At 41.1% G+C, this 16,867-nt stretch overlaps 1 protein-coding gene across 11 annotated transcripts in view; it reads right to left on the bottom strand.

Annotated features, from left to right (window-relative positions):
* Window positions 1-4,840: 4,840 nt before the first annotated feature.
* DTNA (dystrobrevin alpha) overlaps window positions 4,841-16,867 on the bottom strand; it is a 223,238-nt gene continuing 211,211 nt past the window's right edge. For 10 of the 11 annotated variants that reach the window (XM_059860149.1, XM_059860118.1, XM_059860159.1 and 7 more), the window contains one exon: window positions 4,841-8,381. In XM_059860149.1, the coding sequence (XP_059716132.1) occupies window positions 8,226-8,381 (156 nt within the window). In that variant the 3' untranslated portion in view covers window positions 4,841-8,225. Of the gene's footprint in view, window positions 8,382-14,410; window positions 14,456-16,867 lie in introns of all 11 variants that reach the window. The other variant, XM_059860168.1, reaches the window with a different exon arrangement.

Below are 16,867 nucleotides of genomic sequence, written 5' to 3'. Positions count from 1 at the left end.
CAGGGCTGGGCACACAGAGCTGCCTGGGGGAGCAAGGCAAACACTTCCACAGGGCATTCTGTTTCTAGGTCATCATCAGACCATGAATGTCTAAATGAGCACAGCAAAGTAAATACAGCAAACTAAATTTGAGTCCTCTTCTCTACTGCATCCTTAAAAGAGCTTGTTTATCTCCCTAGCTCATAATTCCTAGAAACAAGTCCCTGGATGCTAGATGTAGCTACCTAGGCAACAGGCCATGATGCAGATACTCGACACAACTCAAGCCTTGCCTTTCCCAGCTTTTTTGAATGTGTTGGCCAAGTTCTATATTCAGAGGTAAGACAACAAGTATTAGACAGTCTATAGCAAATAGAAGGGGAAGGATCTTGCTTTCTGAATTAGCACAGAGCTTGGTGGGAAACCTCACCCCAGAATTAGGCTGGCTCACGCTTTCTCGACAAGGCCACCAGTTTTTTTCTCTCATCTGTTGGGTGGCTGAACATGAACATTATTTCCATCTTGGAAAAGGTTTCAGCTGCCAGGGAAAACACTCCACCATCATTCATCACATTTTAGTAAAGGGCTGACCAGATGCAGTCCTGCTACCAGCTCAAGAGAGCTATTAGGACAGATTTCTGCCTGCTGTACCTCAGCTGTACCTAATGGCCCAGCCATGGCAGGACCGAGCCCGCTGTGTCCTTGTGGCAGGAAAACCACCTGCCACTCAGCAGTGTTGGCTGAGCAGATGAGATGTTTCACTCCCAGCAGTGCAAAATGGAAGGGGAATGATGAATTGCTTCCCAAGGAAAGCAGTAGCTGGCCACTGAACAGCTACTCGACCAGTGATCTGGTTTTCATTTGGTTTTAGTCCTCCGGGTTTGCTCCCATTGGGTTAAGTGAGGCATCCCCAGCTAAACACAAAACAGTTTAATTTTTCTGCTCCCGGGCACCATCAGCCTTGGCAATCCCAACTTGCAGTCAAACCCAGTTAATTTTTCTGTTGATTATCACTTTGCCAGACAAACAATCAATACGAGAGCTGTGCAGACTTTGAACAACCTCTATAAACCCAGTTTTTAATTGGTGACCAGGTCTGCATAGATTTTTCACAATTGTGACCTTAGAAAAGTGTTCTGCATTCCTCCTTCTTGCATTTACACACGAACTCAAATAATTTGTGGGAGCTTAGATTCAAAAGTAGCAGAAAACGTGTTTCTGGTGAGGTGTCCTCCACTAAGCCCGTGACTCAGAGCGAGTGATGAGAGGATTCTCTGGAAACAGCACTCCCTCAAGTACTAATTACCATCTGCACTAACTTCAGGATCAGCCTTTCAGCTGAAACAAACAGCATTATTTGAGCCCCCCCATCTGCTGGGGGCTGGGGGCTGTGAGGGTCTCTGGGCAAATGAGCTGAGAGCCAGGGTGCAGTTATTATAGGCAGCAAATGGAAAACACTCCAGACAGCATGCAGTGCCATGTGAAAGGACTAAAAGACAACTTTTCTGCTTTGTGGAGAGGACAATAGGGTCGTTTGTCAGAGCTGAGGTCTCTCGGGGGGGATTTCTAAGTTTAATTGCACCTACATAATGAATATGATGATGAAAGTGCTTTTTACAGAGCATGTAATCTCTTGCTCTTTCATATGAAGGCAGATGTTAAAGAAGTGCAGACACCTGTTAAGCACCTGATTCCTACTCATAGCAGCAGTGTAGGAGCAAAATGGGGGATTTAAGGCTACTGCCAGAAGCCTGAATAAATAATAAAGCAAAATTAAAAAAAAAAAAAAAAGAAAGAAAAAAAGGAGTGTGATTGGACTAGGCACCACTGAGGGGGGCAGGAGGGGAGGTTACTCTGTGGATCACAGGGGCATAAACACATTTGGTTGTTTGGTGAAACCAGGAAAGGATTTTGGGTGCCCAAAAGGAACTTTTTGATCTGAACAAGGGATCCCAACCGGGAAAAAAACTTGGTCTGGGCCCCATAGCAGCTCCCATGGGAAGTGGGACAGGAGGGCAGCAGTGAGAAACTTCCTTCCCAGGTGAGCAGCAGCCCCTGCTCCATGAGGAGGTGCTGCATAGCACCAAAAAAGACATAAGGAGAAGCACTGGTGCAGGTGAGGAACAGCCTGTCCTGAAATCACACTGAGGTGCATGAGGTGGAGGCAGGAGGAGCAGGGGTGGATGTTCCGAGCCCCTGCCTGGGGTTAGGGGAGGCTTGCAAGGGTTTTCTGACAGGAATGTACCAAAAGGGACCAAAACTGATCCGAGCAGTAACAAGAAAATCAGCCAAAACACGAGCTGGGAAGGTGCCTCTTCTCCGAATGAGCTTGCTGGCTGCAGGCAATGCTGGGCTCCAGCACCAAGGCTGGGCTGCAGCAAGCAGGGGAGAGAGAAGTGGTGACTGGGCAGCCTTTAGGGCTGACAATTAGCACAGCAAGCAGCTGGCCTGACACATCTGCCATCTGGCCGCTGCTGAGTGGTGTGTAAAAAGTGCAAGCCATCAGGTAATTAATTTGCTAGTAGTGAATTATCTTGCATTAAATAGCAAACTACATTCTGCAGCATCACATACCAATGACAAAATGCACCATGGCCTCCTTCATTGCCTACCAAGACACACAACAGCAATGACTCTTTCACACCTTTGGTCTTTATTATCTCCAAGCTGCATTAACCAACTTAGGTTATGCATTAACCACCTTTGTATGATGTGGTTGCACAGTTCCCCTCATCCCTCAGCCTGGTCCTAGGAGGTTGCTAGCCTAAAGCAGCTTTTTTAGAAAGCTCCAGAGTTTTGGGCCCTCAGGAAAGCTCCAGTTTGGGACCTGTTTCCTGGGCAATGGGAGGGTTGGGAGAAGTGTACCCTAATTCTGCTGTTCTGCCTTTCGCAGCCAAAGGCTTGATGGTGCAGTGCTGGCAGCTTGGAATAGCTGTCCTAACCCACAGGCAACTCAACTGGTGGCATAATTTAGGAGAAACCAAATGGGAATCCTTAATCTGTGGATTATCCTGGGTATTAGACAGGATGATCCTGAGGCATATGAAATTCTTCAATACATTTTTTCTTCATGGAACAATAGAGATTGCTCTTCCTACCCAACATATTTAATTTTTCTCATAAACTCAGCTTCGTATTCCTGCAACAGTCTCTTTAAGGTTTCACCCAGACCTAAGGGCTGCTTGCAGTGGAATGTACAGCTAAGCAATAGGCCTAAGCAAATTTTGGAAGAGCAGCCATAGAATTGTGTGCTACTGAATGAAAATCTCAGGTGCTTTCAGAAAATTCCAGATGCTTTCAGCCCCCTAGTTCAGTGCCGATGCAGATAAGGAGTCAACTACTCAGATCTAAAGACTATTTTATTTTATTTTATTTTATTTTATTTTATTTTATTTTATTTTATTTTTTATTTTTATTTTATTTTTATCTTATTCTATTTTATTATTTTTACTTTTTATTTGCTATTTTATTTCCTTTTGCAAATGAAACGAATTTATTTCCTCCTATATAAGTCTATTTTCCTTGCAAAAAGCAGTTAGAGTAACCAAGAGGCAAAGAGAAAAACAGCCCTTGCCTATAAATTAGTTTTCAGTGGCTCCTTTGTTCCCCAGGGGCCATAAACTCGATTGTGGGTTAGGAAGCAACACAGCAATTTGGGATTATGCATGGATAAAACAGAGCTATCCTCATGAGTTTATATGTCATCCTACATTACAGTCTTGTGGATATGAATTTGGACTGGGATTGTGGAGGCGAAGTTCAGCAGATCTGGCAAACAATTTACAGTGTAAAATGCTCATCTTTATTGAAGAATGTCAACATATAGACAGGAGAATCAGGGCAAATAAACCCTGGTGATTTATAGGTTACCACAGCAGTCAGTGCTGAAGGAGGCAGCAGACCGGGCTTTATCTGCTTCCCAACACACCGGGGTATCTGCTAAGTACAGAGAGAGTATTTTTGGTTTGCTGCTTTCCATCTAACAGACCCCTCCCTGGTGTAACTCATGGGGCAGCTAACAATTCTGAGTGCACAGCTGGGGATATTTTGGATGTCAGTGACACACTCTGGGACAGCAGCTGCAGTGCAGATGGGAAGGGCTGCCACCACACCCAGCTGCACGGCTGGCCACTCCAGATGTTGCCACGTCCTGATGAGGTAGCCCCAAGCACTGCCACAGAACACAAACTTGCTGCTTTAAGTGCAAGCTCTTGCTTTGCAACTCCATGCTCTTTCAGGTTAGCAACCAGATGCAATTACCTACAATTACTAGGAAGGACATCTTAAAGTGTAATTGGAAAACCAGACTTTGTGTTCATCTGCAACAGAAGAACGTGTGACTGTGTATGGTAAAGCCATTTAAACGTGCCCGTTCCAACATTTTCTTCCCTCTAAGGCCAGAGAAACACAGTGGTTAAGAAAAAAATTACACTACTGCAGATAGTTTAGGTTCCTGAGAACCATGTACCTCCTTGTAAGTTTGTACCAGGCACCTTGTCAGGCCCTGATGTCTTCTGCTTATGGTCATTTCCACTGCTGTCAAGTGGATTCAGGGGCAGGTGTTTTACAGATGGGGAACTTCATTTTCAGGTTGTGAAACTGCTAAAGATATGGAGAATTAAGAAAGGAAGAAAGAAGAAACTTCTAGGGCCACTGAAAGCAGGTGCTGCTCAGTACCAAGTTCAAAGTGCTGTGGAAGGTAGTGAGGGAGTTCTGTCATGAAATGGTGGAGGAGACAAAGACCTACTTGCTGCACCACAGGGACACACTTTCCTTCCCTACTGAAAAAAAATACTGTTTGGGCTCCATGGAACAGGACATTGAAAACCAAAATAAGCCACAAAATATGATGCTCCGTAAATTCCTTTTAAAAATCTTTTTAATGAAGAAATAATTCCATTCCAAAATATAGACACACAATTAAATAGTTTAATCACTTCAAAATATAACATGTCCCCAGTAGGTTCCAACACACACACACAAAACAATACTTAACAGCAATACAAAAACCCCATACAATAGCAGTTCTGTTACAATACCAATGAATATTGTGACATTTTTAGTGTCTCTGTATCTGTCTCAAGTGGTGTCAAGTACAGTGTTTTAAAAATGCGTTGCAGTTAGTAGCCTCAAGATGTAACTCTTCATACTTTTTTTTGTTTTGTTTTTGGTTCAAAGGTAAAAATGCCCTTTTGTTCTTCAGGACACTGTGGAGTGCTTGTTGTTCACAGCTCCATCTGCTGAATTGAACCAGTGTGATTACAGCAACCCAAGGTTGCAATATTTACAAGGTCTATCTACAGTAATTGCCAAGAACCAATAAGAATGGGAGAAGGTGACGACTGAAAGTAAAGGCGGACACACTTATGATAAATTATGATGCAACAATTTGGCTCATGCATATAAGAAAATACATATTATATCACAACAAAGGCCACACACCTTTTTATGCAGTTTAGTTAACATCACTACTTACAGACAACCCATTCTCCACCTTCGCTTTGGACATTCAAAGACCCTATACATCTTCACATCCCTGTCTCCTGATTCCAAACCACTGGTTTTCCTCCAGTGACAGCAAAACCACCCGGACTACTGACGGTTGTGGCGGGCCATTGGTAATTAAGAAAAAGGCCACACCAGGGACCTCTTCTGTAACTGTGTTCGTTTTAATGACCGCAAACCACAACCAAAATAATAGTCAACAAACAGACAAAGACCAGCTGGGAGAAAATGCAGCCAGCTTAACAGTTGGAAAAATGCTTAAAATAGACATTTGCAGAGCTAAGTAACAGGTGCTCCATCTCAGAGCTCCAGGGCATAAGGGACCCAGAACTCCTAAGGGATCATCTTATTGACACCAGCCTAAAAGAAGGTGCTTGATTAGTCAACTTCAGTTCTTACTCCTAGTTTGGAAGCTCTTGCAATGGATTTAGTCAAGTGCATCTATTTTAAGCATGGTGACAATGAGCACGCAGACATTAAGGTGATGAGAGGGATCTATTACTTTGGGTACAGTTAAACATGACATGGGTTGAATTAATCAGCCATTGCACATAGCTGTGTTCTAGCTTGTTTTCTCCCTGTTCAGGAAATGCTTGCCTGGAATCCTGAGCTGACAGCAATGTCTACAGGTTCACTGGAGTAGCTTAAAACATGGAGTGCTAGGCACTAGTGGAGGCTAACTCATTCCTGAGAGGAGGTTGGAGGAGGAGACAGTGGAGGATATGGTGCCTGCCTTGCCAGCATGGCACATACCCAGGAGCAAAGACCAGTGATTGCAAAATGAAAAGCTTACATGAAGATATCTGGATCCCTTAGTATGTGTTTGGATGTCTGAGAGCAAGCCCAGGAACGCAAGAATATACAAAGAGATCTGCATACACAATGAAATGATATGAAAAGTGAAACATGGCAGCAGCTCTTTCATACAGATACTCATTCCCTAACACATAGTGCCCAGGGAAACAGCCACGAGCCTGGAGAATGCATGCAAACAAGTGGACTTACTGGGTCGAGCTACATAGCAATCTCATGTAAACACGGCAGCACACATCCACGTCACCATGAAAGCAAGGACAGACAAGCCACGTTAACCTGCTTTAGATGGGTATCTCATCACTTGCTGTAGGCAAACTGTGCTGGTGTGAAATATCTGTATGAAACACCACTGTTTTCAGGGCTGTTAGACAGTGTCACTTCAGGTCAGCCAGGTACTGGAAGCCCAGTCTTGCATTAGGGCGGTAAAGTTACCTTGGCACAGAGGCGGCCCCCAGCTAACCCTGCGCAGCTCAGGAGGGCCAGGTGGCCAGCATGGAACACCTCCTGGTGTCCCTGCCCGGCTGCTGCTCCAGCTGCCCCTGGCCTGGCTCTGGCTCCTTTGCACAGCAGCGCCATGTGCCACAGAAGTGTCACCTTTGTTTCAGAGCAGGGTGCTCTGGGGAGCACGTTGATGCTAGTTTGTGTCAATGCCCGCTCAGGAGTATCTGTAGGTTTGTAGTCACAGCAGAGCAAACACTTTTTAGCCAGCAGCCTCACTGCCTAACCCTGCCTAATGGCCATGTCAGTCCTCTTTCTCCTGAAATGCCTTGATACTGGAAAAATACTAAACTGGACGAAACTCCAATTCTGTACCTGTATGCCTGTCCTTTCGCAAGAATCCACTGCTCTCCTTGTGCTTTTCACTGATCGCTATTTCTCCATCCAGCTCCGAAAGAGTCTCACCACACATTTCCAAGAGGGCATGCAGAACATCTGGTGGCTGGCTAAGGCAGTACACATTCGGAAATCAAAAGAAAACAGTTGCAAGCGCACTTTAAGCCTGTACATTTAAAGCTGAAGGCCTCGAAAATAACATAATGGAAGGGGGCGGGGAGGAAGAGGAGGGGCAGAGAGATGGAAAGAGCTGGTTTGTTGAACACATGCTTACTAAAGCTAAAACATCAATGAAACAATACCATGGAGGATTATACGTAACATCAGTCAGTTCAGGGATCTTATGGCACCTGTGGTTTATAAACAGCTTTAGCAACGAGTATTTCAAAACATAGTTCACAGTTTTAAGAAGATCTGTGCTGATTTAAAAACTAGATTCTATATCATTTGAATGTCACCTTTTGTATATGATATCTATTTGGAAAAAAAATATTTACACTAACTTCTATGGCTGATTTGTTAGACTATTTTGAAAGAAACATTCCTAAGTTACACATTAGCCCTAAATTAGAGAAGTTTTTTATTATTATTAATTATATTATTATTATTTTAGTACATTTCGTATAAGCCTTAATTTAAAGACTTGCAAACAAATTGCAAATATAGTCTGGTACTTTGTTTTTTGGGCTACTAGATATATACACTCAGGAGTATCATCGTTCAGTGTTAAATGCATAATTGTCGCTTTTTATTTCTCCCGTGGGGAAAAAAAAAAATGTACAGTGTATAGTAAACTGATCTACTAAAATCTCTAAGTATTCAGAAATCAAATTTCTAACTATAAACAGTATTGTCATTGTAAACTGAACAGGTTCAATATCATGTGCAAAGGGTTCACGTGAGTTATTAACAGCGCCGCCGTGTGTGACAGCAGCACGCGCGTCAGTCAGTTTGCTTCGCCAGTAATGAGCCATGTTACAGAAGATGTAGCTAATATAAGTTAGCTTTAAACAAAAGTCTTGTTGTCAAAAAACACACATCTACAAACTACAACTCTTAGAACAAAAGTACTGTGCTACAGTCCTCAGAACTTAGTTATGTGATTTTTTTGTCAAGAGACGCTGCACCTCTTGGTTCCACTCTTCTGTGAAGTTTGCAGCTGAGTTTTCTTCATCGTCTGTCCGAAAGCAGCTCTCCTCATCATCAGTTCTTACGTAGCTTTCATTGTCTGTCTGACTGCAGCTTCCCTGTTGAGAAACGTTTATGGAAGGTTTTTAAAGAATTTATGGAAGGTTTTTTTTTAAGAGTGCTGGTTTGACATGCTGCACCCACACAGGCAGAGCAAGTAATGGAGCCTGCTGCTCCATTGAGAGAAAAAGGGAGCTGGCCAATTCCTGTGGTTATCCCTCAAGGACTTAAAAAAGAAAAAAAGCCATTCTACCTAGGTGAGCCATAGGTATTTGAGCTGTAAATAGAAACTTCCAGACCATGTGGGAAGTTGGAAACTTCCCTTGTCAGGGGCAAGAAGACTGCTGCCTGTTCTGCTGTGGGACCTTGGGTAACTCAGTCTGCGTTGACAGATTTGCAGTGTTCCCATTTTCCCTTCCACTTTTCCCTTCCAGCTTGCTCTATAGACTATCGAAAGTGAAACCATTGTGTCTAAGAAAACCTGCAGTTACTTGGAAGGATGATTCTGGGTGCTACAGCTCATGAAGAGCCTAGCCCACTGGTGCACAGTTTCTGCTGGTGCTCCTCTGTATGCTGAAGCATCAGTGAGTATGTTAAATTGCTACAGAACAGGCATCAAAGTTTCGGCTGGTAATGGAAAATGCTTGATGGGTTACTTCTGGTCCTTCTCAGAACAATGTCAGCATCAACAGTCAGGTAATACTGCAAACTTCTGCTCCTGGCACACTTCTTGTAAGGCACTCTTTAGACATTTGACCCTTCCTAAGTAAAGGAACTCATTCATTTTTCTTTTGAACTACCTCAGAGAGAAAATCAATCTGCACTGCATGAGATATGATAATCACAGCATAATATACCACTCCCCACACATGAATTCTTTCCTACTCCTTTCAGCCATAAAGCTGCCCTAAAAGATGGGAGATGAAATGCAAATTACTACAGCAAAAATAGTTAAATTAAATCTGATGAATGAAGAAAGGTCAGGTAGCTCAGTTTGCTACTTCCCCTTCCTGAGACCATATGATTGTATTAATTATTCAAGCACAAACACTTCCACCCCATTCCTTAATACCTAAGCATGCCAAATGGTATGATGATCTTAACTTAGTGTCTCCTTGTGTCAGATGGTTACAAAAGACAAGCATTAATATTTTGTTGGTAAATGCAAAGGAAACCTGCAGTGCAAGTCTAATAAGAGCTTCATAAAAAATTTCTGAGGCACATCTTAAATGGTATCTTTTAAAAATCAGACATGCACCTGTACTTCTTAAGTCTACAAACTAATTTGGTAATCTTAACAATGGAACGATTTGCTCTTCACAATTCAGACAAAAAAATGCAAATCAAAGGCATGGAAGAGGTCAGTTCTCAGCTGCCCGAGACTGTCTTTTACTGAATCAGCTTCAGGGTTATGTAAATAATAGAATCCTTTAAGCTGGAAAAGATCATCAGACCAGCCATTAACCCAACACTGCCAAGCCTCACCACTAAACCATGTCCCCAAGTGCCACATCCACATGACTTTCAAATATCTCCAGGGATGGTGACTCAACCACTTCCTTGTTGCCTGTTCCAATGCTTGGCAACCCTTTTGGTGACAAAGTTTTTCCTAACATACAAAAATATACGAACAGCTCATATTTCGTGATGGTACCATTATAACCCACAAGAGAAAAATAAGAGTGGCTTGTGAAACATGGGATGCATTAAGATGCATTGACAGTAATGTTAAAGTATTTGGGTTTGCTTCATATTTTCTGAATAAATTACTTCCCTTTGGTGGACTGTGGGAAGGGTTATTCTAAATTCTCCCCAGGCTTTTCTCTGTTCCACAGCCAGGACTGGGATAGAGATACTTTCCTACATGAGATAATGAGTACTAATGAACCTCAGAGCTCTAAATTCACTGCAATGTTTTGGAAATGCCAAAATTAATTCCAAGTTGAGATTCTGATGATTTTTCATGGTACAAAACTGTTTCTAGACCTCTTCTGTTACTTGTCATTCAGTGATTTTTTTCAAAAAACATCCCTATCACTTACGTAATTTTAGAAGTGAATTCACAAATTTAAGCTCCTTCTTCCCTGATAACTCGGTCACAGTTTTTTATGGTGTTTTTTACACCTACATGCTAAGAAGAGGAGGACTTAGGGAGAAAAATAAACCAAAAAGTAAACCAAAATATAGATGAGTGAATGTAGCAGACATTTTTGAAAATTACTGTGCTGTTATCCTCCTGTTATTTTCAAATGGAATAGTCCAGATAATGATAGCTTTTGTGTATTTGCTCAAGAAAAAACCAAAAAAGACTGGACTAGACTGACCACACTCCCCCTTGGCCCATGGGTTTTATCACCTGACATCTGATGTATTCCTAATTTCTGCTGGGAAACATGAAAACAGAGGTTCTAAAAATGTGGCAAGAGATGAGAAAAATATGAAAACATTACTCAATGAATTCTGTCCTGGAAAAACAGTCAGGTTGAATACATGGCATTTTTAAAGAATACATTCATATCAAAAATTTGAGAGAATTTGGGGTCTTTGTGTTTGAAAAAAAATCCACCCGTTTCAATAAAAACCAATCAGTCACTTCTACAATGGAAAATGTTTCCCAAAGACACCCAAAGCCTCAGATCCCATGACAGTCCATGTTACAAGGTTTTGAGAGAGTGAGAGTCTTTGGAGTGGGAATGGAACTGAATCTTTAACTGAAATGATTACATATTTGTCAAGACAGGGAAAATCACAGTTAAAATCCGAGAACAAAACCTGCAATAAAGCCTCCTCTCTGTACTCCCTCTCAGTGGATGCCTTAGGTCTGATTTCTATTAGCTTTTCACACCTTCTCTCCTGTTATAATAATGCATATAAATGAATTAGGCATGACCAATTCAAATGTGTGCCAGCACTAAGAAAGTACAGCTTTAGAGAAATCTAGGAAATTGTAGGTCTCGTGAGGACATGTCCACTGCATGAGTCAACAGCAACTAATTGAAAATGACAACTTCTCAACCAGTCTCTGAAATGCAGGATTTCTGCTCCCATTGGCTGCCCTTGGCAAAAAAACAAATGCTATCAAGGGGATAAAGGTAAAATAACACCAGAGTTTCACCTAATGTCAAGATCTGCCTAGTACCTGCTGAGATCAAGCTCGAATTTACTCTGTTTCTTTACTAAAAATAAACCAAGTATATTTAACACAAAAAGTAAATTGAAAACATAATTAAATAATGTTTTATATATTACTGGAATCACTTCTTCTGTTGGGAATTTGCTATATACTAGATGCTGTTTAAAATCAATTCTGGAAAATTGTACATAGCACTTTTGAAGATGCAAATAGATTGCAAAAATCATCAATCAAATAACATCAACTTCAGATGAATGAGGAAATGAACAAAACTCTGGGGCTGGCCATCAGCAGCAATATCACTCAAAAGGAGCTACAATACACTGATCTAATTTCCCTCATCTTTTGGGTTTTTTAATTTTTTTAATAAACACAAATGTAATACTGGTCTGAGAAAGTCTGTTGACTTTCTACTTCCTATGGCCATCTAGGGCCATATCAGCTGTATTTGTATCACTATTAACTGAATAAGAGCTTAGAAATAAAACTTTTTATGCAGCTTCTAAGCTTCAAGCAAGAACCCAATGAAAACTGCAAAAGCACTTTAGATACTATGACTGGTATAAACTATTTTGAAGTTATTTTTCCAGAGCTGTGAAATGTAAGTACCAAATAAAATACACAAGATATGAGAGGGAATGAGACCCATCAGATATTCACATCAGAGTGAATCTTGAGAAGATTCACTTACCATGTGAAGATGTATTTATCATAATGTACCATAATACATTTTGTTCTTGTGCATATAGGTGAAGTGCCAAGTCCACCAGTTTTGGATGCCAATTTCTGTAGGGCTGGGCTTTTATAGCTCCTGGGAATGTTACACTCTTTGGTACTGGCCAGAGGGCTCCCCTGGGAGCTAAAAAGAATCTCACTATGAATTTCACTATTGCAAATTGTAATTATATTCAATTATATACAAAATTTCCACTATATACATTGTTACACACACATTGTTATTGAAATACCTACTTTCCTTTTCACATGATCTGATCTAAAACTGACAACTGTACCAAAACAGAGTAAGGAAACTTATTATTCTGGCTGTAAATGTTTAGGGAACTTTACACCGCTCATGTTTTTAACAAGACTACTGAGAAAATGAATGTAACCCGAGGAGCAATGTTTGGAGAATTTTTATGAGCAGTTATTTGGTGTTTATAGTACTCTGGGTATTGCAGTTTATTTGCTTTTCACACCCAGTTATTCTGCTTCAGCTGCAAGAGACACTGAGACAGATGCCTTGGAAATACCCTTTAGCAGCTGCTTTCACAAGGTACACATTTAAACCCCAGTCAAATTTTACTGTCATCAGAAGACACAACCCCTTGAATCAGGGTCAAGTTTTACCATCAGAACTGCCATATAAATGAGGAGGTCTAGCATAAAACATGACACACAAAATCTAACCATATGAGTTCCTGTTAGAGTTGGCACAGGCTTCACTGATTTTGCTCATCTGAACATGACCCTACCCAAGCTCCAGTGTCCATTTGATTGTTGATCTCTGCTTGCTTTCAGCTCTGGCTTTGAGGAAGAGGCTCAGTCTGCAGAGCAGAATGGGATCCCTATTCTGATTCCTCCTCCCTTTCCATCCCTGTTATCCCATGGCTCAGTGTCTCAGCAGGATGGACAGCACTATCTCACTGCCATCTTCACAGCTGGGCACTGCACTCTCCTGGAGAGCCAGAAATGCAGAGTCCATGGCTTCAGATGAGGCAAGAACAAATGCGTGGTCTCCCATTTCCTGGGCAAATGTTCAGAGTTACAGGCTACTTCATAAAATTATGTATTGTCTGTCTTCCTGAGGAAAAACACAATAGCTGAACTTGGCAGTAACCTCAGTGCTGCAACTGTGAGGCTGGCACGTGTAAGGAACATGACCTCAATATGGTGATGCCTCGTTGGGGCTATCTAAAAACAGAGGTCAGACAAAAGTAGGGGACTAAAAAGCTGTTATATTTATTGAAGTGCCCTCAGGTACATTTCAGGCAGATTAAGACCCCCAGGGGCTACACCCAAAAAATGGATGACGGGTCATGAATTTTCACACTTTGTTAAGTTTGGTCCATTTCCATATTGGGGGTTAATCTTCCCATTACAGCTTCAGGTAATGAAGTAATTTGCCCCACGTTTGCTCAGCCCCAACTCACTTTTGTTTACATATCTTGGGGCCTGAGACAGTAAGGTGTCCTTGATTCCCAGGCCTAGAGAGGAATTGCTTTGCCTGACCAAAATGAGAAGACAGTAGCTAACACTCTATATGGAGTTTAGAGTTACACACTGAAAAACCGCAGGATTACAAATATATGGAAAATATAAAAGCTAAAATCCTAAGGCATCAATGGGACAGCAGGGAATTTACAGATCTTGCCATATTTCTGAACTGCCAGCTTCTATCCAGTAGCTGAGTGCCTTCCACTTTTTGGGGCTTTTTAAACTTCCACAACACATCTGAGGATACCTCTGTGTTTAAGCAGCTGGTGGACTGCTTTCTTTGCATAAGTCTTCTTCCACACACTAGAGTAGATGTTCTGATCTCATCAGAAATTATTTATTTCACTTATCCTAGGAAGACTAAAGCATGGAATGGAATTAAACTCAGGTCTCTTGAAATGTAACCTGATTCCTTATCTTCTGGACACGGCTTAGCTCTGTACTGGTTAATTTATTTGTCATCATCCCCAGGGATGAAAAGCCCACGTTCTTACTCTGATGGTCAACAAAGAAAAAAACATAAAAAGGGTGACGGCTTAACAGGAATCCTTGGGACTAGGACTACAGATCCATAAATTAGAACTGGTTCAGTTCTACTCCAAGGTATCCCAACACAGGTTAAAAGGAGAAAGAAACAGCACTGTCACACACATTCAGGTGCCACAAGATGCATTGCAGCTGAAATGTATATTATGAGGATTAAATCCAAACTTTCTTCTAAATTGCAATAATACTTACTTGAGAGGAGAGAGAAGAATATTGCACTCAACTTTGCAAACTGACCTGTAGATAACAAAGGACAGAAAACAGGAAGATGACAAATTAAGCTTGTGAGCAGCCAGGGAGTGTATTATTCTGAATAAAGCCATGCACAAGCCTAGAAATAAAGGGAGCAATTAGGGACCCAGAAAATAAACCCAGTGAAAACTGTCTTACACAACATATGAGCAAAAGACTGTACCAAGAACAAAAGTGGAAACAGATGTGGGAGGATACACGCTGTTAGCATTTACACTTGTGCATTAAATGTGTTTGGGTTTTTTTCTGATACAGATACTTGTTATTTACAACATGCTTAAAAAAAAAAGAGAGAAAGAAGCCTCCTCTAAGGTTTCATGTCCCTGATTTCCCTATGTATCTTGGCTTTTTTATACTAATTTAGAGTTCAGCACAAAAATCTTTCTTGGACACAAGGTGACACAAAATAACAAGAGTGGGTTTGGGCCAACCATCTTTCACGCTACACTACATCTACATGTTTTTCTAAATGTGCTGATTTTACACGAAGTGAGACATTTAATAACATAAAAATGGTTACCAGATTGTTACTGAGGTGACCATTCTGCACCCTTAGTAGGAGTTCCTCCTTGCAGATTTTTTCAGCTGACAATTGCATTACGATAGCTACAGCTTCTGGCTTTCTTTGGCAATCCAGATGAATGCAGTGTATATGTGAGTACAAACAGTAAAACAGCTTGTAATACATTCCAATGGTTTGATGCAAATGACCATAGTTGACCTGGCCTCTGTTCAACAGGATACCCTAAACAGAAGTTTTCCATTTTCCTTTGTTTTTCCAGGTAGTCAACTGTGGCTTTTTTAGAATATTCAGTGATATTAGCAGAAAAAGGGATAGAAGAGTGAAATACCACAAACAAACAGCAAATTGCAGAGAACAACCAATGCCAAAGGACATGTCTCGGCGTCAATATATGACACTCTCCAACCAGCTCCTAATCATCTTAGTAGTTCCTGTTAACTTAATACCTTTTCTTGCTTCCTTTAAACCCATTCCCTGTTTTAAATGGCATCACCCATACTGGGAAGGACTTCTCATGCATTGCCATTACTTGCTTTGAGGCTGCGGTATCAACTAAAAATAGATTCTACTTACAAGTCACTACTGTCAAGTCACTGCCTGATAGGAGCTGACAATCTCACAGACAGTAAAGTACATCATGAAACTTCTTTTGAAAAAATGCTGTTAAGCAGAACTTGTCTAGAATGAGGACTTCCTGTTCCCTCAGTGAATATATTTTTGTCAAAAAAAAAAGCTTTTCCTTTTTTAGCCAGGGGAGGGTGCGTGTGTGTGTTGGCTTTTTTGTCTGTTTTTGTCCCCTGGTGGAAACAAATAACGTAAAACAGTGGGGAATAAACTTCACTCATGTGTAGTCTTGGCTCACCTAAATTCAGGAGTTTTATTCTGATGTTAATAGGGAGAAGATTTCCTCCCTTTCTCCTGGGAATGTTGGTGGAAAACAGCAGAAAAGCTATTTTGACTGAAGCAAGAGTAACACCCAGTATCATCAAGTGACATGCAGAATTTCTCCTGCCCTTATTTGCAGTGTACATGCATACAGAATTTTATGCATGTACAAAATCCCATTGTAACTTGTGAAACTCAAGTCACCCTATTGCAATATATTGCACTTCCATACTGTAATCAAAATAAGTCAAACTGTTCTGTTCTTTCTGAAGAACATGGAATTTTTACCAGTAAGAATAACATTTATTATTTGATGCCTGGCAGCTGTGACTATTTAGGCACCCCTTCTCTAAACTGACAACTAAGTTTCATTACATCAGCAGTAGCTGTTCTTCCTGTTCAGAAGTTATAAAGCTGTGATTTTTGACCATTCCTATCTTGGATAAAAAGTTCTGACAATTCCCCCTACGTCACCTGCTGTTGCCTTAGTAAATGATCTATAACAATCCTGCTCCTTTTGTCATGTTCTTAAATACCTCTTTAAGCAATGAAATTACTTTTGGCAACCTACCATGGGCATGTAGCAGGTCTACATCAACAACAACAACAAAAAGATGTTCACATCAACCTCAAAGTTACCTCAAATTTTGACAAGACTCAATGAACTTCTACAAGACTAACATATCCTAGCAGTTTTACAGAAAAGACCAAAAGAGCAGCCAATCTTCATTACAACACAAGCCTGTCAGACACAGATTGTCTTCAAAGTGACCAGCACTGAACAGTAGAGGAAAATTACCAGAAAAGAAAGCTAGATTTTATTAGCTCCTAGAAATCAGCAGTATAAAGAATTGCTGCACATAAAATGATTTTGAACCTCATTTGCAGACATCTGGCCTCTCAGAACACGTCTAATTTGGTTTTTGTACCCCATTTAATATGTTCTTCAGGGGTGAGGTCCAAATTTGAGCCAATTGCCATGCAGAAAC

Source organism: Haemorhous mexicanus, chromosome 1, assembly GCF_027477595.1.
Source record: "Haemorhous mexicanus isolate bHaeMex1 chromosome 1, bHaeMex1.pri, whole genome shotgun sequence".
Lineage (NCBI taxonomy): Eukaryota > Metazoa > Chordata > Aves > Passeriformes > Fringillidae > Haemorhous > Haemorhous mexicanus.
Note: the sequence above shows the minus strand (reverse complement) of the source record. Positions and strands in the feature narration are given on the sequence as shown.